The sequence below is a fragment of the Sebastes fasciatus genome, chromosome 23 (assembly GCF_043250625.1).
Source record: "Sebastes fasciatus isolate fSebFas1 chromosome 23, fSebFas1.pri, whole genome shotgun sequence".
NCBI classification, from domain to species: Eukaryota; Metazoa; Chordata; class Actinopteri; order Perciformes; family Sebastidae; genus Sebastes; species Sebastes fasciatus.
In genome coordinates, this window is record NC_133817.1 from 14,291,324 (window position 1) to 14,315,993 (window position 24,670).

The following is a 24,670-nucleotide window of genomic DNA, read 5'->3' on the forward strand; positions in this document are numbered from 1 at the left end:
TCCTCTCTCACATGGATATTTTAAGTGCATCAATAATAATAATAATAATTAAAAAAAAGATGCTGGTATAAAAAAAAAAGAAAAGGAAAAAAAAAGCCTCCTTCTTCCAAATGATGCTGATCACACAACACATCCATTCCTCTATCAGTGTGGATATTTTAAGTGCATCAATAATAAAAAATAATAAAAAAGATACTGGTATAAAAAATTTTTTTTTATAAAAAGCATCCTGCCTTCGTGCAGCTGCTGCGCCTCCAGGCTGCTGCTGCTGCCTGCTGCTTTGCGCCCTTGACATGGAGGCGAGCTGCCTCCTCTGCTCCTCGCTGAGTTCACTCAGGTCCACCGGAGTCCCACCGGGGACCCGGACGAAGCCGCCCTTCCCGTCGGGTGCCAGCCCCTCTGGTAGTCCTCCAGACAGCGGCCCTGCTCCTTCTGCTCCTTCTCCTTCCAGGCTCGCTTCGTTCCCCATGATGAACCCCTCCCGTCCACCGTCTCCTCCTCTCCGCGTTCGGATCAATCCGCGTCTTTTTATGTCCAAAGTGCGCAGCGAACACGGTGTCCCTCGGTGTCTCGGAGCATCTCAAGATATGTGGTTAATGTCCTTCCCTGTGCTGTCCCTCCATTTCCTCTCTCATTTCTCCTTGTTTTTCTGTGTCGCGCATCTCTGCAGCTGCACACCACAGTTACCACAGTTTTTCTCTGTGAGGGGGTCCTCCGTCTTTTACTATCCACTCTCAGTCACACAAGGTGGTTTCCGGTACGTTTTTACAAAATAAAATCCGAGTTAATTGGCATTTATGTTAATTAGTCAATTTTGTACAAATATATGTACATGACGTGCAATTAACAGAAAAATTAAAATGATATACATTATACACTATAGCCTGCTACCACACAAGGAATAGGCCATATAAATCTAAAGCTTCACTTAAATAATCAATTTTTCTTTAATATTACTAAAATAAAATCCAAATTAATTGGCATTTATGTTAATTAGTCAGTTTTGTACAAATAGCTGAAATGCATGACGTGCAATTAAACGAAACATTTAAATAGTAATGCTTACACTTACAATATTGATAAAATCAATGTTATTATTAATATTAATTAATATTAATACTTACAATACACATTATACAATATAGCCTGCTACCACACAAACAATAGGCCATATAAATCTAAAGCTTCACTTAAATAATCCTTTTTTTTTTTTTAAATATACTATATATGTGTATACTTTTGTAATAGATTACTGGTTCTAATTGTAAAAACAAACCAAGTCCCTTTGTTTACATAGTTTTTTTGAATTATTACTCACTAAAATTGTATTATTATTAAAGGGACTATTTGTAACTTTCAGAAATGCTTGTTAACAGCGACACCTGTGGCTGTTAAGTCAACAAAAGTCAGCGTCGGGCTCGCGCTTGTGCTCGCTCTACATAGACATGAACGAGCATCGCTCAAAACAGAGAGGCGACACACGTCAGCTAAAACCACAATATCACTCTATATTTCACCTGCTTGGCAGTAATGTTAGCTGACCAGACGAAGGTCTCTCCATGAATCAATGCTGATCCTAGTGTTGGCTTTTCCCGGGTGGGAGGGAGACAACGGCACCCGGTCAGAGACGATAACATTTCTCGCTGCGGAGCCCCGTCACTTCACATGTATACTTTTGTGATAGATTACTGGTGGTTCTAATTGCAACAACAAACCAAGTCCCTTTATTTACATAGTTTTTTTTTTATTATTATTATTCACTACTATTTTATTAGAACATTTTAAAAGGAAATTATCATCACATTTAATTAATGATGTCTAATTATCTTTTGATATGTTTAGATATATTTTCTTTTCTTCTGTACTGTTTTTCGTATGTATTTCATTGTTTTTATTGGATTGTTTTCCCCTGTTTGGTTAGGTTTTTCTGCAACTTTTGTTGTATTTTTAAAATGATGTTAGTTTTAGACTTTCTTCCTTTTTTGTTACAGTGTTGACCTCTCCTTCATTGACTGGATTTTGTGCAGTTTTATATATGTGCAAATAAATAAATAAATAAAAATAAATACAAATTATTATTAATATTATTATTATTATTACTGTTTTAATTAAAATTCATCTATTCGTTCACTTATTTGTTGCTATTTCCTCCATTTTCTTTACTTTTTGGGTGTCCGAGGGAGGGTTTTTGAGTTTGTTAGAATTTGTGTAACTTTGTTGAAAAACTTATAAATAAAGTTGTAAAAGAAAAAATCTATTTTTGCTCCACCACCCTAGCGTTTCATTCATTGTAACCTCTATAATATAACATTTTAGGGCTTTTATATTGAAACCAAGCTTGCATTGCTTCCTGTTCATGTCTACGTAACAGCGGTGATCTTGACGCACATTCTCTTCTCTCTCCTGCTCACTGCGCATGCGCCGCCTCTGACAGGTGATCAGAAGACATCAGCAGGAGGAAAAGATGTTTTTAAAGGGGACTTACACAGCTAAATGTGTCTGGGTTTTATTGTTTAAAGAGTCGAGGCAGAGTGGGACATATTAAAGGACAGGTGGGATCATTGATGCTTTGTCTTTTTTTGAAGTCCTTTGTTATGATTTAAAGGGGTCATATTATGCTCATTTTCAGGTTCATACTTGTATTTTGGGTTTCTAATACTACATGTTTACATGGTTTATTGTTCAACACATTATTTTTCGCATACTGTCTCTCTGAATATACCTGTATTCCATACTTGCCAACCTTGACACCTCAAAAATAGGGAGGATTTCGAAATCAAATCAGAAAAATTTGAGTTTCAGAGACTTTGATTCCTCCATTCTGATGACATGAAAACATCAAAATATGAAGTGCACCGCAACAGCATTTTTTTAACCCTAAAAACTTTTAATTTTCAGGAAATAACACAGAATAATTCACCCCTCTGGCATAAACTAATATTTATCTGTTCTTATTCATTTATTCATTTTTTGACCCTGCTTGAGTATTTCTCCATTTCTCTCTCTGTCTCTCACTCACTGAAGGCACTTTCAGACACAACCCGACAACAGCACCGCTGCGCTCTCAAATCCATTATTTCCAATGGCTTAAGCCACGCCACGCCGGCTTTTCGCTGCGTTGAGCAAAGCCCAACTTCTGGCACTTCTGGCGCGTTGTGATGTGAAGCGAGCGCAGCTCAAATCGAACTACAATGTCGCGAGCAGCTTTCTCTTCTGCCAGTAAACAACACTAGGTGTAGCTTTATTGTTGTCCGGGTGGAAACAGTAGGGCTTATACACGCTGTACAGTGCCACAGGTTGAAGATAACAAAAAGAAAAAAAAAAGGTGTGAACATTTGCCATAAATTGGGAGAAATATGGGAGACTTATGACACCGGGAGGAAACCGTGAGAGGGCAACGAGTCTCCCGAGATAATCGGGAGGGTTTACAAGTATTCTGTATTCACCCTTTGTCTGAAACGCTCCGCCTGTCTCTTTAAGACCCGCTCCAGAAAAAGTCATCATGTTTTCTGATCCAGGCAGCACACAAAAAAGACTGACTGGGCTGTCTTATTTCACAGTTTGTGGTTGGTAGGCACTCCAGATACCCAACTGTACGTGCACAAGCACTGAAAAAGTGAGTTTTTCATGACATGTCCCCTTTAAGGTAGAAAAAGTAAAAAGAAGAGTTGTAAATATTGTTTGTGGGTCAAGTATCTGGGGCTCTAGCGAAAGGCTTACTGTATGAACACACACACACACACACACACACACCTCCACATACTTGTGATATCCCAGGATGAGAACAATGCTTTCCCAGGCTTTATGTATAAGAAGTTCATCTTTATCCATCCAGGACTAGTCATTCAGTTCACAGAGACACAAAGCAGTGTCATTCAAAAACGCCGTATCTAATTTTAGGGGGAAATTGCCACTATAAAATATTCAGAAACACAGATAAAACATCTGCGAAGGTCTTCAGATGACTCATAACATGAATAATATCTCATATGCTTTGTTCTTTTTTTTCCAGTTGGCAGCTCCAGGATCTCTCATTTTTATATCTAAACCTCTTTTATAGTCTCAGATATGTTAATGTGCAAGTGAAGGCTGGCAGAAAGCATGTGGGGAAATCAGGTATCACAATGGATTTCTTTATCTCCTTTTGTGATGATCGCTGGTGTTATCATTGGAGAACCCTGCATGTGATCAGACGAGTATAAGCTCACTAATGAAAAGACAACACAGAGGCTGCGATATGTTGCGTTACCAATATGAACCTGAAAGCAGTGTGATACCCTACAATTGCATTACATCAGCCCACATGCTGAAAATGACTTCAGAACAAGCCTACAGTATATTTAGCTCCACTGTACTGAGAATATGCACAGCCAGTCACCAGATCCAGTGATGTAGGATATTAAAACACGTCGCCTCTGCTGTGCATCAAGCTGATGTGTTGCAATATGACAGCGAGTGCTCATTTGCTGTGTTGTCTGTGGAGCTGTGGGGCAGACGTGTCCTCTATGCAGCACCCGGCTCAGAGCCCTCAGTACCTGGGCACGGGTGCAGAAGAGGAGGACCGGGTGACTCGTCCATACCGAAGGGGCACACAGACGTATTTATGTGTTTCCACCCTTTTTTTCCCCTTTACGACATGGAAAAGCTTCTGACATTGACCATGTGACACTACGGATCATCGTTTGAACCGCATGTTAAAGTAAAAGGTCCGCCTAAAAAGGGCCGTAGAAAAGTAAAACATTTCTATTCCATTGTCATATTCCACCGAAATGGCCTGTGTTGCGATACAATAAACAAAATATTGTGAATATAATAAGCGTTTTCAGTCCAAAATGGCGGCTGTCGTCAAAAAAACACCGTAGTTTCATCTCTTTGGTTGACACAACCCCTCCAGATAAACATGTAATTTTTACACTTTACTACAGATTAAAAAAACAAGATGTAATGTGTTAATTAGTGAGGTTTTGTGGTGGTGGTGGTAGGAAAATCGTATTTCCTTTGGACAGATCCAGGCTATACCTGTTCTCCCAGTGTTTATGCTAAGCTAAGATAACCATCGACAAGCATTTATGTGCTGGACTATTTCTAGCTTTTCTTGCAAAAAACAAGTTGTGATGAGCTCTAACAGTGTAAAAAACTACATGTTGTGGCGTTCCGTGGGTTTACGTGCAGGAAGTTACTGCACCTTGTCAAGAAAATGCATGGCACAAAACCTGCGGTACAACTACAACATAAGGTATAGCATCCAATAGATATAATATAACATGTTAAATAGTGAGTTTTAGAGGTGCTTGTAGGCAGCTTTGATATTCTTTCGACAGAGCCAGACTTACTGTTTCCCCCTTCTTCCAGTCTTAAAGGTCCCATATCATGCTCATTTTCAGGTTCATACTTGTATTTTGTGTTTCTACTAGAACATGTTTACATGCTGTAGTGTTCAAAAAAACTTTATTTTCCTCGTATTGTCTGTCTGAATATGCCTGTATTCACTCTCCGTCTGAAACGCTCCGTTTTAGCGCATTTCAACAGGATTTTAACAGAATTGTGTTGCTAGGCAACAGCTTGGGTCCATGTTTACTTCCTGTCAGCTGATGTTATTTACATACACTGCAACAGGAAATAAACTGTGACACATTTAGAATGTTTACGTTTAAAACTGTAAATATTGTATATTTGTGACATCACAAATGGACAGAAATCCTGACAGCTCATTGCAAATGCACAGTTTCTGAATACAGGCTGTGTGTTTCTCCGTATACTGATATTTTGATAGTTTAACAGTATTTATAAAGCACTTAAACCTGCTTTATAATATAAAAGACATGAAAATCTCACTTTTTACAATATGTGACCTTTAATGCTAAGCTAAGCTAACCATACCATTTTAGCTAACCACCCTTTAATAGAGTAGAGGGGGTAAAATGGTCCTATATGAATATGTTGACCTTGGTATTGTGGCCTACAGGGTTCAAACCCCAGCTTCACTGTTTCCTTCCATCCTTTGCTTGTTTCCCAGCTAACAGTCCTCATTTCTCTTTCCTTATCTGCACGTTTAGGACCACATTTTCTTCATTTCTGCCTCATCTCCTCGGCTTTCCTATGTATAGATAGGCCTCATTTTTTTATAGTGTCCCTCTTTCCTTTCAGTCTTCCTCCTCCTCCTCATCTTAGTGTATGTGTATGCGTAGGCAGAGGTGAGTCTTGGTTTCTGTCTCCAGTGATAAACGATGGTAGTGTAGCGATTGCTCTGCTCCTCCCCTTCTTCCCACTGATCGCTGAAGCATGGCCTGATTGTCTCTACGCTGTCAGGCGGAAGCAGCTCGTACATGCATGCTCTCTCTCTCTCTCTCTCTCTCTGTATCTCAACCACACACTCGCATAAACACACCGACTGAAGCATCCAGTCATGCAAAGCAAACACATTCACCCAGACAGACAGACGGACGGATAGACACACAAACACACACAGGTGTAAACACACAACATCAAACACAGGCCTGGGGACAAGCACTCTCTGAGGCATGTGCAAACCCAGCAGTTTATACACACACACACACACACACACACACACACACACACACACACACACACACACACACACACACACACACACACACACACACACACACACACACACACACACACACACACACACACACACACACACACACACACACACACACACACACACACACACACACACACACTATAGTACAATCCTAACAGGGCCTTTTAAGCACATTTCTGTTTTTAGAGTAAATAACGTATTGAATTTTTATCTGTTATTGAAATGTATCCCGTGGTCGAAGAAATATTCAGATTCTAAAAAAGGATGCATTCAAAATCACCAAAATGTACTTAAAGTATGAAAAAAGTACTCTTTCTGCAAATGTGTTACCCCTGTGACTGATATATTATTATATGTTACATTATTAGATTGTTACTGACACATCACAGCGTGTAAGGGGGTCACAAGCTAAAAAGGTTGGGAAGCACTAAATCATTATTAATGCATTGTATTTTTTCAGTGTATCGTGTTTGTTTGTTTTTTTAAATGTAAAATCTTTATGTGCAATGTAACTAGCGACTACAGCTGTCAGATAAATCAGCCCGTTCGCACAAAAAGGCTTAGGTATAAATGCAAGATAAGGTGCAATACGGACGCCTTTCTTGCTTTTGGCATGTCAGTTATACACCGTATAGTCTGTAGTGACTGCAATTATAAATGCATCCGCGTAAATACTGTATGCTACACTCAGAGCTATAGTGACGTAGAATAAGAAGCGAGAAAGACTGCTTATGGAGGGCAGGAGGGAAGGTGGATGGGTCCAACAAACATACAACTTTTAAGCCCGGTGTTCGAGACCAGTGTTTTGTTTCGTTTTTGTAAGTTATGCTGGTGTTTTTAGTGACTTTGTGACGTGTTTTCCATACTTATGTAACGTTGTTTCTGTATGTATTTCACTTAGTTTACATACTTATTTTAAGCCCAACCGTGATGTTTTTCCTAAACCTATAAGTGAGTGGTTTCGTTGCCTAAACCTAACCTGCGGACGTTTACTGTAGTTTTGTTGCGTGGCGTACAAATGACACATGTGTCCTCATGACATGCAGAATATCCAGGTAATACTGTGCTACGTATACGACTTCCTGTGAGCCCGGGTTGGATAAATGCAGAGTGAAAAATACAATATTTCCATCTGAAATATAGTCCAGTAGAAGTTTAGTAAAATACAAGTACCTTAAAACTGCACTCAAAGCACAGTAGTTGTACTCAGTTACTTTCCACCACTGCATTTATATTTGCCATTTACCGTTTATGTGAGATGTATTAGTGCTGTGCAGCCCTGGCCAATGTAACTTGAGTCTGGTAACCAGATAACACACACTGCGCTGTGGTCATTAAATTTGAATACTCAGTTGGGGTACTGGGGCAAAGACACTAACAAAGGCAACTTCTTCTGCTGCAGAGACGGGTGGCAAAACTTTAACGATATCTTCCTAAAACACAACCAGTTGCAGGTTTACCCAATAACACAGTTCACCAAAGACACCACTATAGACCTATGATGTCTTTTAGACATATATGTACCACAACAGCTCTTTCCCTCAGTGATAACGTTGAGTTCTTGTCTCAAACAATCTACTAGAACCTTCCCTCCACAATCCCCTTCTCTGTCCAGAAACAAGCAGTTTCTTCTCCAAAAAGACAAGCAAGAAAAGCGTTACATACCTTTACTTTTGTGTGTTAATGTGCAGGAGTATGTATCCACGAAGTCAGTGTGTGATGAGGTGAGGCAGTTCCCGGGTGACGGCGTACTTGCACGTGATATTTAATTTCTGGTATATTAGGACTGAGCCGTTCTCATCCCTATTAGCAACGTGGCACGTGCCTAGCACCGCCCACCTCAACGCCAACTTCTCCGGCGTGACACTAAAAATACCTTTAAAGTCACAGAGGCTCCCTTCCTTTCCTTCACTCAATCTTACCATCTACACGGGTAGGCATGCACCTGCTGCCAACACACACACAAGCTCTGACACAGAGACATGCACGGACATAAGAGGTGCCTCTAATCCTCTTTTCTTCTGAGAGATAGGCCAATCACACACTGCTCTGCACTGTAAGCTGTTTTCTTGTACACACTGTGTTGCTGTAACTCTCTGCTGGAGTTGAGTTGGGTCAAGTTAACTCACTGGCAATCAGGCTGAAGCAACAAAACAAACAAAGCAGGAAAAAAAAGCTCCCAAATTAATTATTCATCCCTTGCCAAACTACATTTTCAGAATACTTTCCTTCACAGCAGCCACAAGCGCCCCCCAAAGCTGCTCTGAGGAGCCACAACACCACCATATGTTGAGTTCGGTAAACACAAACAAGGGAAGTGGATGACATAACTGCAACAGTACAGGAAAACTTATAATATTTTTCTGCAGTATTTCTTTCTCCTAGCATGTTTGAGGCAGTTTCCGTCCAGCTTAATTCTCTGTGAATCATGTTCCTTCGCTCCCTGAAGACACACAAAGGGCGTCGGGATTCAGAGACTCGACACAATGCCGGAGTTGTACGAGTCCCTTTTGTTTCACACACAGCAGCGCGAATACAAAAGGGCACCAGCAGCAGCAACGCAGAGTCAAGGAGACACGTGTGCGCCGAACTGACAAAAACCTTTAATTAATGTTTGTCTCTGTAAAACACCACCAGCATGTGCTGAAAGCTAAATCGCACATTACGTGCTTCTATCTGGCGGCTTAACAGTGTTTCGGTTGCGCATCGTCTGCATCTCCTCATCACGAGTGAGGTGGATTTATAAAAGGAGCACTATAAGGGATCGTGTTCGCCTTCAATTCTTCTGTCAGTCTAAAATCACTGTCAGGAAGTCCTAAAAATGTATCTTTGAAGGACAAAGATTGAAATGTTTGGACTGTGAAACAGATCTGAAATCAGTGTCTGTGAGATTTATTCCAAGAAGGTTGTTATGGTGCATGGGTGAAGGGCGTGGGAAGGAGATTTGAGCTGGAAACAGGACTGTTAATAGGATTTACTGGTTATACAGTCTGTCTCCAAAAGCCACTAGTCCAGTGGCTAATTGATGGAACAGCAGAATGCCAAGGAAAGGTGCAAAAGGAAATACTATTGGTGAACAAACACATCTATAATCGTAGTTATATATATCTAGAAGTTGCCGCAGTGACATCCCTGTTTTCACTTTGTGCTCAGTTTGTGCTCGGCGCTCTTTTTCTCGCTGAGATCACTCAGATAGTGAGTCACTTCTCTGATGTCTTGTTCCCTGGAATTCCTCTGAGTATACCAGACGTTTTCTTTGTCTCTTCAACGGAGAGGCTGCCGATGCTAATTAACAAGGTTTTCCCACTGTGTGTATCCCACAAAAGCTGCTGCAAGAAATACAACACACATGCAACAAAGGAGAAAGACTACACCTAAAACCGGAGTTTATAATAGCAGAAAGCCTTCATTAGTGGACATTAGCTTCAAAGTATATTTGTGGGTTAGGGTCAGTAATGTTGAGAAACTAGCAGAAGTACGCTTTATTTTAAAAATGATCCAACTGAAAATCACAGCCCCGTGTTGCCAACTCTTTTCCAGTGGAAGTAACAATCAGCAATAGCTCCAAAAGTTGCTAAATCTAGTGAGAAAGTCGCCAACACTGAGTGTCCGTCTGCTCAGGCCTCCATCCAAAGACACTCCCCCACTTTTATCATAATGAACGTAAACAACAAACCTGGCTATATTGCTTGTACTCACAGCTGTCGAGCTAGCAGCTTGTGAAAAACTCCGACGACGAGCAATAAGTGCACGGGCAGACTCCGTGCAGGTATGTAGACAAGCAGGTGGGCCGTGCAATCATTACATTGAAATGATTGATATTGATTGTTGTTGGTATGTAATAAGAATTTCAACAAATGTTCGTCTTTTGGCTGCTCCCGTTAAGGGTCACCACAACGATTTTATGATCCGCATATTTGATTTAGCCAGTGGGCCCCCTGTCCAGATCAGGGATCGAACCCAGAATCTTGCTAACCACTGCACCACCTGCGCGTCGACAAATATTACAAAACATGTTTTTGGAGAACACTACCAACCCCTAGCTTTAAACGGAATAAGCCAACGTTTTGGGAAATATGGTTATTTGCTTTTTTTTGCAGAGAGTTAAATGAAAAGATCGATATTGACAGAGTGGAGTGAAGAGCAGCATCGACCTTCTTATCTGACTCGTTTACGTGTATTTCCTAAGATGTCGAACTACTCCTTTCATTTTAAATCGATGGAAATATTCTCATATTATTCTTTAATCGAGCAATATAGTTATTGAACAGCAACTAAAGACTAATGTTGCTCTTCAAAAGATAATTGATGATAATTTTATTTATTTATTTATTTATTTATTCATTCATTTATTAATTATTCATTTTTTATTATTAATTTGATTATTTTATTTGTATATTTGTGTGTACTTATTTATTAATATTTATTTTTGTACTTGTATTTCTTTTTTTGGAGTGCCCTCGGGGTATTGTCATGGGTGGGTGGGATATCTATCAGTCCAAACATGTTTGTGCAGTGGATTGTCAGAGTTGTATTAACAAAATTCAGAAATGATAAATTGATAATTGCTAGTTTGTGTAATTGCCAAACCAAATATTACGCCAAAGCGCATAACAGATCCGTCACCCGCCTGTCCACCAGAAGATAGCGTGTCAGTGTCCCTGCCGAGGCGTGAATATTATACTATGTGTATGAAAGTGCAGTACCAGCAGGGGGCCAACAAAAAACACTTAGTTAGGTTTAGGAAAAACCGTCACGGATGGCCTTAAAATAAGTACGTAAACTAAGTAAAACAAACGTCACTAACTTAACTTACAAAACAAACAGCGGGTCTCCTGGTTGAAAGTCTTTCTGGCTTTTTAATTCTACGTCACTAGCTCTGAGCGTCAGACATGGCGTACAAATGAGACGCCTAAAGCTAGAACGGCGTTCTTACCACACGCTTTTGCCTCGCCTTATTATCGTGTCATTCAAACGCCTTTTTTGTGCGACCGGGCTGAATTGCTATAAATATCTAAACTAAGTGTTTTTTAGTCTCAGGTTGTATTTTATCAAACATCCCTCCTGATGCGTCATGGTAATTGCAATTTATTTTTCTTTGGACAAATGTGGCATTTGAGGGAAAAACCTTCAAATGCATGACTCACTAGTATCAACCCACTCTCACTCTCACAATCCACATTCATTTATCTGAGTGAATTGTGACAGCGGCTGGCTGACATCTTAACTAATGCTGCTCCGGGGTCTAATGGGCTGATTCATCACAAGTGGGAGCGGACTGCGAGTCGTCCTTTAGGGACAAAAATAAAGAAGAAGCTCATTTTTAGAAAGAAGAAAGGAGATGAGAGATAATGTCAAAGTGATGTGTGTTTGAATGCCCATCAAGTCATAAACACCCCCGCAGCTCATGAATCATTGACAACACACACCTGTCGTCAAGGTAGTGCGTCATAGCCGGTGACGCCACTGAGAAGAGGGAAGTCCCTCGAGTTGGGCTAAACACAGATGAGTCACACTGACGGTAAAACTCAAAAGTGTGCGCGTACATACAAATACACATTATGACGTTAACAAGGGGGTTACATAAAATACTCCACTGTCTCTATAAAGCTTGGGGGGAATTTTCCAAATGCTGCCTCAGCTTTAATAAAATCATTTTTTCTTGGCTTATAACTGTGGTGACTTCTGCACCAGAAAGCTTTGGCAGCCCTTCTGATGAAGTCCTTGAACGCTGCTGCAGCCCAGAGTGAATCAGTATTCTCTCTCCGGAGACGGACGGGAATAGGTCATTGATCACCTCATCAATCCCGAGCAATCAGTGAATGGAGAGGTCAAAGTGGCGCGAGTCCCTTTATATCATCCCTCTCCTGCACACGTGCCCGGCTGTGCTGCTGCTGCTGCTGCTGTGTAAAAGGGTGTCTCTGTTTATGACTCCCAACCTTGTAGCTCGGTGTTGAGGAGGCGGGATCACGGCCATAAATCATGGCGTCTTAACAACAGACTTGGAAACAGCACTCCCAGAGGAGCACTGTATATACAGTGGAACCCCCCCGAGGAATATATGTGCAGAGAGACAAAGCGTTTGGTTATGTAATTAGGATTTGAAAATGAAAAGTAAACATGGCTGCTTTTACTTTAGTCTGAATTTTTCTATCAAGCCAATCAGAGCAGACCGGGCTTTATCAGGAGGGGATCTTAAAGAGACAGGCGCTAAAACGAAGCGTTTCAGACATGAGGGTGAATACAGGTATATTCAGACGAAGACCCTTCACAGTATTAATAGGGCTTCAACTAACATTAATTGGTTGATCCTTTGGTCTATAAAATGTAAGATTTTTTTTTTTTACCACTATATATTATGCTTACCGATCCGGTGAAGGCAATCAGTGAGGAGGAAAGTTGCACCTGGAGATCAAAGTTGAGGCTCAGTGGGGTTCGGTCTCGATGGAAAATGTCATCGATCTTCAAGGAGAGCTGCTCCGTTGCCATGGTTTCTGTGGCGGCTGCCACTCACACGCTGGGTACCTAATTATGGGATCACTTGAAGATTAGTGCAATGCACATGACAGTTCCTTGTAGCACACCTATACAAAGCCTACAGCTGTGAGCTTCCGTGAACGTATACATGAACTTTATGTGTCACCACTTTTCACGGCGGCTAAACTGTATATGGGGGGAAAATAAAATATAGTTTTACAGATGTTTCAACATCAGCTCAAAGGAGAGTGATGAGCAAGAGCTGTCAAGTGAAACAAGACAGATGGAGAGTGATGAGAAACACAGAAAGATAAGCAGAAAAAAATGTTCATATAGAATGAAGAAAAAGAGGAAGCTAAAGAGTTCAGCCGCCTGCTGTGTCATCCGGCCGCTGGCCTAAATCTCCTCCTCTCTGCTTGCCCACAGACTTGATTTCCCACAATCCCTCGGGCTAGCTCCTGGGCAAGAAGGAATGAGTCAGAGCTTCTGAATAGAGTCTACTTTCAAGAGTCGTGAGGAGCTTTAGATATACGTACACACACCATCAAATAATGTATGTTTAGCTGAAGGCGACATGAAGACATCAATTTCCTTCTTTTCTCTCCACTGTCTGAATCTCCAGCACACACACACACACACACACACATATACACACTATGACACACTGTAAACAGTGAGATATAAAAATGGACTGATGTGACTGTCATCTGATCAGGATCAATTTCTAAAAACAAGCCTGTGAGAATACTGTCTTTCAAAACTTAAATTTTGTTCTATATCATGCACAGATACATTACAATTCAAATGGCGCATCTATAATGAGTATTAAGGGCAACATTTGGGGAAGAATTCAGAGATTTTCAAAATAAATTCTTAATATTTTGAGGAAAAGTTGTGATGTTATGAGAATAAAGACATAATTCAAGAAAAAAGTCTGACTATTGAGAGATTAAAGTCCTAACATTTTCACAACGGGATAAACTATCATTGTGGGTTTAAACTTCCTTCTCCTTTTTCTCATATTATGACTTTATTGTCAAAATCTCAAATTTATTTTTCCCCTCAAGAATGATAATACTGTATCAAATTCAGATTGAGTCACTTCAGATTGAGATGGAAAAAAATAAACATAAATAAATACATTTGATTTGGAATTAATATAGAAATCAATTTAATACCGTTTGCTTTTTTTTATAATAATGCATTTAAAATACTGAATGTGCATTTATCCTAATAATAATGTTGGGAGTTGTTGTTGAGATGAGTCTGCTGTAAAAAAAAAAATTAAAAAAATGTTGTAACCTATCAAACAGAGATGTAGCTGTGAGGAGCGGGTAAAGAGGATGAAGAGGATGAGGAGGAGAGCGCTTTAGACAGTGAAGGACAAAGTGATAAAACCCTCCAACATAATGGTCCAGACAACTCCTTTCTACAGCTGAAAATGTGTATTTTTAAGCCTCAGACAGACAGACACACACACACTCACACAGACACACAGGACATTCAAGGACAGTCGCCATGGTAACAGGACCAGCCAATTCATAACACATGTGTGAAACTTGAGGGCAGTGGACATGATTGCAGCACTCTAATCACTTGAGCTGACGTGCACGCAGTTCCTGAGAAAGGGTAATTGACTGTGAAAGGAAGACATTTCTGTAGAAATATTACAGCACGTTAAGATGTTTCAGTTTCCACTTAGACCTCACCACCACAGGGCTCTGATGGGCTTTGACAAGCAGGGAAAGACAGGTAGACAACAGGGACCTCTGGTGGTGAATCATCATATTCTCTGCAGGCCACATTCCCCTTTATTAATTGAGTTTATAGGCCTTTTATCATGGAAGATATTTTGACATGTCACAGCAGAAAAAAGCACAGGTTTAGCACTACAATGGTACTCTTGTACCATGGTATTTTTGACAGTAGCCATGTACCATGGTGACAGTACTGGACAGTACCACGGTACCCATGGTATGCACCATGGTACATTATGGTATGCAGCATGGTACAAGTACCTTGGTACTGTCAAATGTATCATGGTATATGTACCATGGTACTATAATATACAATTGTACTGTAAAAAAATACCATGGTATGTTAAATATACCATGATACTATCAAAAATCCCATGGTGCATATATAGTCCATGAGCCAGGTCCCCCAAAATTTGGCCGCCGTGCCACTTTGGAGGGACCAAGTCTCATGGTGATTTTTTTAAAGGTCTATGTCCGTAGTGTTGGAAAATACATGATTGCATTGCAGCAATGGTAGCTTTCAATGTGCTATCACTCCTTTTTTCATCCCTCCATCATTAAAATTTGTCCATCTTTCTTTCCCCATTTTACACTTAGATCCAGTGTAAAAGACAGTGACCTACACACAATATTAAGTTATATATCATTGGAAAGCTTAAACTATAATCTATTTACCAGTCACATTTTCATGACACTGAGGACAACTGAATTTGACCTTTGACCTCTAACGTTGCAATAGGGCAAATTCTGAATGCCTCTGCAAATGCCCTTATAACTATCTTCATATTGATCTGATGTGCCCGTTGATAGTTTCAGCATAAAGAGCACAAAAAGAGCTTTAAAATGATATATTACATGAATAACAACAATAACACAATTTCTTATCAGAATTAACATAACTTTTAATTTACTATTTTAAACCTTTGCACTTTCAAAAACACCATGGTATGTTAAATATACATATAAGCTGGCTCACTATCACACTGTCATGCTTACTGGGACACTGAACTGTTAATTTATCAGTAACACCTGTGCTTTTTCCTACAAAAATATCTGTTGTGGAAAAAAATGTAAATTACCTTAAATATTCATTGCAGGATAATATCTTTTGAGCAGTAACAACAGCTGAGTGTAAAACTCAATTAGATGAGAAATTAAATTAAATTAAATTAGAAATGTGCCTTACCTCTAACCACCGGATATCTTGTCCAATACTTCCTCTTCCTTCCGTGCGCTGCTTTGTTTACAGTCCGACTAGCAACTTGAGATGCGAGACTGGCGATAGAGTTGAGAGACGACAAGTAGCCAGTTTATAAACTAATTTTAAGCCAATAAAAAAGCTAAATCATCGTCAGACGGTAGCCGATGGGTTCCCAGATTGTATTTCGGCCAATGTGTTTCGGTTCCGCTTCTTTTGCTCTCCACACGGATTGTTTACCTGTATGCAACCAAAGCCTGCTCGAACGTGATTGGTCAATACTTCTCGACCAATCACTAACTTCTAACTTTTTTTTTTATATTATTGAAGATAATTAATTTACAAACATTAAAAGGGACTATTTGTAACTTTCAGAAATGCTTCTTAACAGCGACACCTGTGGCCGTGAAATCAACGAAAGTCAGCGTCGGGCTCGTGCTTGTGCTCGCTCTAAATGGACATGAACGAGCATCGCTCAAAACAGTGAGGCGACACACGTCAGCTAAAAGCACAATATCACTCTATATTTCACCTGCTTGGCAGTAATGTTAGCTGACCAGACGAAGGTCTCTCCATGAATCAATGCTGATACTGTGTTTGCTTCTCCTACCTCAGCGCAGGCTTCAGCAGCGGGGCTCCCCAGCGAGAAACTCGTCTCCCTCCGCCCGCAGCCGGAGAGAGCAGGAAGACACCGAGAACGCGCGCGCTGTCTGAGTGAAGGTGAGCAGGCAGAGGAGACGAGACAGCGGCCACACGCGAGCGCGCATATGCGAGCGCGCATGTGAGGGAAATATTGTACTTTTTACTCAAGTAAATTTATTTTACACTTTGTTTTTACACATAAAAACCTGATATACTTATATGATATAGTGCAGTACTATATTACCAATCTAACCAGTAGTATACAAAGTATCTTAAATTGGCTCAACATGGAGGAACTCCAACATTAAAATATTCTTAAATGTATATGTTTGTGATATAAACTGAATAATATAATATTCTATAATATATATATATATATATATATATATATATTATATATAATAATATAATATAATAATTATTATATTATATAATAATAATATATTATATATATATATAATGTTCTATAATAATATAACACTGTGAAAAAAGCCAATTAGCATGATGAGTACTTTTACTTTTGATATACATTTTGCTGAAAATACTTCTGTACTTTTACTTTTGTAACATTTTGAATTCAGGAATTCTACTTGTAATGGAGTATTTTGAGACTGTGGTATTTCTACTTTTTCTTAAAGCGGCAGTGCATGGAATTGGAGCAAATACTTTCATTCAAAGAAAATAGTCCCCAGCTGAGTTGTTATTATTTTGCTTTTTATATTATTCGGTTGAAAGAAAGTGTTTTCCCTCTTGCAGACCACATCCTGTATGTGCAGCTGTGGACACGAAACATGAATTGTTAAAAAGCTGAACCCCCTTTGTGTTACCTTAGATAAACCAGAGTGCAGCTGAGGACACTGTGTGTAGAAGGTTTTTGACTCAAATGAGAACAAAAGGGACTTTTTTTTTGTAACGGAGATGTTTATTTAGACAACTGAATGCATGCCAGAAAGAACTGTGTTACAGCAGCGGTAACTTTCAGCTCTCTCACTTTTCTAACTCTGAGGGAGAGACCCGAATCAGGGACACACCAAACTGTTTTGTTTTGGTAGAGAACACTATCTGCTCTAATTTATTGCATTGACACAATACTCTTGTCATGTATTCAGGGGAGACAGGGGGGGTACCATTGTTGAATCGAAGTTTAAGGAGCTTGGATCTTCAACAGCTTTGGCCTTTGAGTATCATGAGTTGTTAATATCACTGTTTTGGCAAAAGGACAAAAGTAATTCACACCTTGCTTTAAGGGAACTTTACCTCTCACACAAAACACGTAAAGAGACGATAAAAAAGATGCACTTACTGTAGGTAGCATTCACATGCAGTATAACGTGTCTTCTCCTTCAGACAACATTTTTCTCCACTATTTCTTACAGAGATTCACAGCTAATGTTTTTCAGTTTGGGGAATTATCTTACACAGAATGGATGCTGGATGAAACAAAGACATGTCGGGGTGGATTCGGGAGAAAGGAAATCATCTGTTATGAAAGTAAAAATTGTGCTTATCGTTAGTGTCAAAAATGTAGTCATGACACAAACCCCTGTACTCATAAACTTTCAACCCTTTTATCCCCAAAAAGGGATTTCCTTGACACAATTTCACCCAGTTGGTCCATCAAAGTTTTCTTAGTCGCCGTTGTTGCCGTTGTTTCTCCAATATATCGATGAGCCAAAAATACCATAATATCAAAAATAAATGCAACCCTTTCACAAAACAATGAGCAATAAATAATAATCAAGTGGTGTTCTTGTACTGTATATGTACTGTATATACACAGAGAGTTAAGTTTGTTGTATATATGTACACAAAAACAACTGGCAGTCTTATTTCAGACTGGGTTTTTAGCATTTAAGCCTAACTGGAATTCCCAGATTCTATAAATCCCAGAAAAAAGCAACACCATAATAACTTACACAGAATCCTGGAGAGCAGAAGGGATAATGCACAATGAGACTACTATGTTGCTTGTAATTTTTTGCCCCCCAAAAATAGAAGCACAGGTCTGGAAAGGAAAGGAAATATAAAAGTTTTTAGGTAGGGTGTAAAAAAAAAAAAAAAAAAAAAAAAGCCTCTAGATTTCCTTAAAATAACTAGCTTATTAAAACATTGATTGACAACAACATGCACAATGTTTTCCTCAGGTGGAGAAGGTTATGACGATGCACTTTCTCTGCATGACTTTGCAGTTTTTTTGCATGTAATAATGCTTCTATTTGTTGCTGCAATTCCTCCTTTAAGGGTGCTGTTGTCACTCGAAGATGGAAGGCTCCTCAAACAGTTCTTCAAAATAAGAGTTTTTTAATCCTCTATGTTGCAGTTCACATGCTCAGGTCATCAGTGGATGCATAATTCCTGCTTCCATAAACGTATCTATTAATGTCTCCACAACTGTCCTCTCAGCATCCATCTGCTCACCAACAAACACCTCACTAAACGTCTTTGTCCCAGTCTTATTTTAGTAGCTTATGTACAGGAGGTTGAAGTGTCTGCCAGGCAGTATCCCAGGCAACCGGCCATATCCTCACACATTTACAGTACGCATTCCAGTTTTTCAGTCCTCTGTTCATCTTTTCACAGGTTTATGTGCATTTGCGTCTTTGAATGAGAGCTTTATTGTTGAGTGCAGCTCATGTATTTCTACCTAAAAGTGTGTTTTTTATGGGTTGTTTTTGTTCTGTTGTTACGGCGAGGTCACTGAATCATACGTCGGACACAGTTTATAGAATGTGTTTTATGTGTGGATGCGTGGGTTTTGTGCTTGTATGTGGGTTGCATGTGTGCTTCTTTGTGCTTTTTTTCCTCAAACGCTACGCGGGGGTCTTTGAAGCTCATGGGTCCTCCTGTTGCGTCCCTTCTTATTTTCCTGCATCCGTCTCCACTTGGCCGCGTGCTGGCTGCTCGCCCGAGACGCCCCCGCCGCGGCCTGAGAGGCAGCCGCGCCGCCCTGCCCCTTCTGGCCGTTTGGCGTCTTCTGATTGTTCTTAGGTGCCTGGCCACTCGACGTACCCAGGTTTGGTTGAGCTTTCTGGGCAGCCTGGCTCCGTGCTGACGACCCTTCCACTGTTGGAGCTCCGGCCTGGGGCCATGGCCTGCTCTGCGGTGGACTGGCTTGCTGCTTCTGGGCGTTGGGAGCCAAAGCTTTAGGCCGTAACGCAGGGCTGGAAGCGGCGGTGCCGTCGGGTCTACCCTGACCGGTGCCGCCGGGCGCCTTCACCCTCTTTTGTTTGCGTTCTTTCTTCCAAACTCGATCGCAAAACTCCTCCACGCTGTTGAGGTCTGGGTGGTCCAAGAGAGACAGGAAGTCTCGATACCACAGCCTGTGCTTGGGAGAGTGACCTGCGCCGCCTCCCGCAACGGAAAGTCCAGGCAGGATGTCGCCCAGCTTCTGGGCGGGGATGACCTGGAGGTTGAGGCGCAGTAGGGGCTGGATGAAGCCGTGTTCGACAGCCTGGCAGTGGTAGATGCCTGAGTCAGACGGGGTCAGACTGCGTAGGAGCAGGCCCTGGTCTGTACGGAGCACCCGGTCATCTAGCTTGATCTGAAAGAAGACACAGAGAGAAAGACAACGAAATAAATAAAAATTACAAAAAGAGAAACTTTCCCCCTTCGGCAGATGAATGTGAAAACCACCTCCTCACATACATCATCCTGCACAGTGAACCTTGACAAGTGAAGCAACAATACAGTTTCAGTACAAGCTAAGGCCACGTTCACACAGACAACAGCACCGTGTGAAAAAAAGCAGCACCCACATTGATCTGAAAGGGACTATTGTGTTGAAGCAGTGAGCGTCAGCGGAGGCGTAAAAAGAAATATAAGATATACTGTATATACAAGATGAAATGATTGCCGTCGTGATAGCTTTCCAGAGAAGTAAAAACCTTCCTTATAATATTATGAGGAAGAAATATTATATTGCGTCTGATAGGCCTTAAAACTCACAGGCCCTGAACGCCCCGTTAGACAAATACAGCCACAGTAAAAAGTAATTGGTTACATCACAGGGTCAAAAGTCAATCTAAACATCCACACCCCTATCTGGGTCTCTGAGGTCAAAGGTCAAAGGGGTCAGAGGTCATCTCATGATAACACAGAGAAGGAACGGTGTAGCCTTTGGGCAGAGAGATGATGTTTTGTCTGCATCAATTGAATTAGCGTGAATTTAGTCCAAATGTGTGAGGTTTTTACAATCATCCTGCTGCATTTCACACATTTTCCGCAATAACACGAGGAACACACACACACACACCTCGTGCTTGCGGTCGTCGTTGGGCTTCTGCAGCTGCCAGTAAATGAGTGCTCTCTGAGACTTGGGGCTGCACTCCAGGAACATGCTGCTGTTCTCCACGCCGTACACGCTCCGGTCCTCCACGCTGCCTCCTAAACCGTCTCCGTCCTCTACTCAAACAAAACACACAGGCGGCGGGGTGAGAAGTGTGTGGCGAGAAGGGGAGAGAGAGTGTGTGTTTGTGATACGAAAAAGTAGTATACTTTTATTTTATGAAGTAAACTTAAGTTCAAGTATATTTCCCAAGTATATTTTATGTAGTAAGTACACTAATATAAATGTACTAGTAGTATGCTTGTAAGTGTACTACTTCAATACCTCTTGAGAGTAATTGGCCCAATTTTTTTGTTTATAAAATTATACTTCTAAGAGAAAAGTAAACTTATTTTATTGTTTACTTTTTTTTTTTTTTTTTTAAATGTTCTATTTATTTTTATTTTTTATTTCAATCATTAGTTTGAATGTATATTATATTTTTATATTTTCATTTAGTCATTATTATTATTATTATTATTATTATTATTATTATGTAGTTAAAGTATTATCAATAATGTATCATTTCCACATTTTTTGGTTGTTTTTTCTTATTTTATTTTATTTTATTTTATTTTTCTGGTTTCAATATTTTTTTAAAAACAAAAAAGAAATGTTGATACACGTTGCTATTGAATTGTAAAATAAGCCTTTCACTAATAAAAATAAATCTTTATAAAAAATGATTGTAAACTTTGATTACACAACTAGTTTACATCTAAATTGTATTTTGTACTACAACTATACTATGAAGTGAACTATACTACAAGCAAACTTCTAGGTATACTTTTAGTTTACTAGTTATATACTTTATATATATATACCCACTTTTTAGTTTATGAAAGTACAATTTAAAGTAAACTTTCTGTAAACTACTAGTTTATTAGTTTTTACTGGAAGTATACTTGTAAGTTTTCTTCAACTTTTAGTACTTAGCCAATGATTTATGCATTACGTAAAGAGACCTTTTGCTATTTGACTTGATGTTTTGTAATGAGATTAAATAAATAACTAAAAGTTTTTTTCTCGCATGCCTCCACAGTGAACGGAGAATGCTAAAATGTAAAGTAAACGCAAAACAAAGCATACATTTACAAACTCTCACACACTTAAATAGGCTACTCTATCAAAAAGTAAGCATAAGCCAAGTATACTTAGACATTTCTGTATACTTGTCAGTATAAGCCGTGTATACTTAGACCTTCCTAAACTAAAAAGTAAACTGACAGCTCTTGTTTTAAGTTTAAAAGAAGTATACTAATAGCACACTTGAATACATTTCTTTTAGGGTAATCATGAAAGTACCATGATGCTGAAGATCTGAGCACTGTGAGAGAGGGTCTCCGTTTCTGATGTCCTGTCGTCTGGTTCGCCTGGGAAGGAAACCACAATGAAAGTTAATGGTAGTAGTGGGTGAATTAAAGCAACACATGTTTTACATGAATAGACCAGAAAATGCTGTACTGCTTATTTCCAACCACTAGGGGGCAATGTTACACAATACTATTCCAGCTTCCCTCACATTTAAGGGACTGGACAGTGGGTATTTATTGAACCTTCACTGTTAAATCCTGGGTGAAATCTGGCAGAAACTGTAAGAAACATAAACCTGCCGAGCACTGAAACGGCGTGCTTCATTGCCTTCTGATGAGCCGTTATTATGAAACACATGCAGCATTATTTCGCCCTTGAAAAGCCTAGTAAAAGCAGCCCTTCTCTTTGTCCCTTTAATATGAAAATCCACTATGTCATTCAGTTTTTTGGGGGGGGTTTTTCACGATAATGGCGAGGCATTTTCATCATAGCCTGGCTTTACTGACTAACAGCGAAAGTGTCTCCCCTGGTCCTGGTTGTCGTTTAAAATCTCTGACGGGCGGGCGCCGTAAAAATCAAAGCGGGGAGAGGCTGGGGGTAAGCCAAAGGTAAAAGGCAAGGCTTGGAAAGAAAGGAAAGAAAGTAGATAGAGGAAAAAAGTAAGAAACAGATGGAGTGAAATGGTCAGTACGTGTGTGTGAATTCTGCACACTAATATCCCCTCCTTCTTTACTTCTATGCCACGCACATATTTGGACACTCGTCTTTCTGTCTCTTTTCTCACACATGTCCCTCCTATGTAAGTTTCCTGGGCTGACATTCCTGTCTTTTTTGGCCGTCTGAGCACGTGCGGGGCCCGGTGTCTGGTTCTCGTTCTGGGAGGGAAAATATTTGCAGCGTATAGGAGAGAGCTGAGAGGAGAGGAGAGGAGAGGAGTTGGTCCTGGCCTTAACCACGGGGTGTGCCACCTCCTCTTGTAACCCTGCCAAGGCTGGAGTATACCCACTGGCCTACTTCTGCTTGGTGTGAGAAGTTCTGGATGAATGAGATGCAGGGGTGTAGTGTGTGTGTGTGTGTGTGTGTGTGTGTGTGTGTGTGTGTGTGTGAGGGCTGCGGTGGTCAGCCTAATCCCGCTGGATACAGCAGAGGGTAATTTGAGGGTGTGTATGTTCATACCTCCTGGCAGCAGGGTGCAGCGGTCAGACAGCTCCTGTTGGCTATAATTTAGTGTGTGTTCGTGTGTAGATGTGTCTTCTTACGACCGTGTGTGTGTGCGTGCGTCTTGGCTGTAGGGCGACGGGATCGCAACCCAGAACAACTGTTACTGGCAGACGTTATAACCCAGGTTTGCTGGATCGTACCTCTTGGAATGCATACTTGGCCTGCTGTGTGTATTTAATGACTGTGTATTATTCTGACTCCAGATTACTTCCATGTTTAGATGTTTTGGCGTGTACCGTGTAACCGTGCACTTTTTTTTTTGGATTACACAGCACTAAACGGCCGGGCTGGTGTTACAAGGTTGTGTATTGAGATGCCCTGGAGCGAAGCATTAAAAGCCATCGCAACAGCAGCGATTGCAGGTGCACTGATAACTCCCAGACCGCGTATGACGGCATTAACACAAAAAGCAGGATGTTGCTGAAAAGAAGCAGGTTCAGCAAACCCCTCTGAGGATAAATAAAGGTCAGAGATCTGTTTTGCTGCGTGCGTTGCGCCTACCTCTTGGCGGTAGGGAAGTATCTCGAGCACTCGCTGCCGTCCCAGGCGCAGTACGGGTCTCTGGCCAGGCAGCACTCAGCGCAAGCTTTCCCATACACCTCGCATCGGTGCAAAGACATCTGCGATACGCCCAGGCCCGAGCCAAGGTACAGCTGTTGCTGTGGGAGCAAAAAAGACAGAGCCAGGGTGTAAAAAACGCAGCATTCCTGTGAGGCAGAGTTGGAAAGGTTCTTGCAAAAAGAAGGTGGTTGTGGATTTGGCTCTCAGTAGGCACATCAGATATAGTTTGGATATCATTGTTTGCTTAAAGACCCAGTAGTTCTCACTTTTTAGTTTCGCTTCAACAACTTTTGGATGAATTATTATGTGTGAAAGCGAGTCTTTACCTGCTTGGTGGACAGCTCCATAGCAGTAATGGGAGTCGGCTCCTGCACAAAACAAACACAGCACAGCTGCTTTATCACCACATCTATGGACATTGTGTGTATTTTCTAGAGGTATCGGCTTCATAAATTGCTGTTAACACTCAATTTTCAATGTCATACCCTGAAGACTGTCATCTCCTCCAGCACCACCTCCTCCAGGTCGTGCCAGCTCTCTCTGGGGATCGTCACCACCTTCAGCACCGTGCCCATGTCTGAAAGAATAGAGACATTCACATACAGTAG

The 24,670-nt window shown here is 40.6% G+C and overlaps 2 protein-coding genes across 7 annotated transcripts in view; both read right to left on the minus strand.

Moving 5' to 3' along the window:
- pcloa (piccolo presynaptic cytomatrix protein a) overlaps positions 1-8,585 on the minus strand; it is a 72,826-nt gene extending 64,241 nt beyond the window's left edge. For 2 of the 6 annotated variants that reach the window (XM_074626093.1, XM_074626092.1), the window contains exon 1: positions 234-731. In XM_074626093.1, the coding sequence (XP_074482194.1) occupies positions 234-469 (236 nt within the window). In that variant the 5' untranslated portion in view covers positions 470-731. Of the gene's footprint in view, positions 1-233; positions 735-8,233 lie in introns of those variants that run through there. The other 4 variants (XM_074626097.1, XM_074626096.1, XM_074626095.1 and 1 more) reach the window with 3 other exon arrangements.
- Positions 8,586-17,542: 8,957 nt separating this feature from the next.
- sema3aa (sema domain, immunoglobulin domain (Ig), short basic domain, secreted, (semaphorin) 3Aa) overlaps positions 17,543-24,670 on the minus strand; it is a 40,227-nt gene continuing 33,099 nt past the window's right edge. Inside the window, exons 12-17 of the mRNA XM_074626098.1 lie at positions 24,548-24,639; positions 24,389-24,430; positions 24,003-24,160; positions 22,272-22,339; positions 20,895-21,043; positions 17,543-20,183 (exon numbers count right to left, since the gene is read on the minus strand). Of these exons, the coding sequence (XP_074482199.1) occupies positions 19,446-20,183; positions 20,895-21,043; positions 22,272-22,339; positions 24,003-24,160; positions 24,389-24,430; positions 24,548-24,639 (1,247 nt within the window). The 3' untranslated portion in view covers positions 17,543-19,445. The remainder of the gene's footprint in view (positions 20,184-20,894; positions 21,044-22,271; positions 22,340-24,002; positions 24,161-24,388; positions 24,431-24,547; positions 24,640-24,670) is intronic.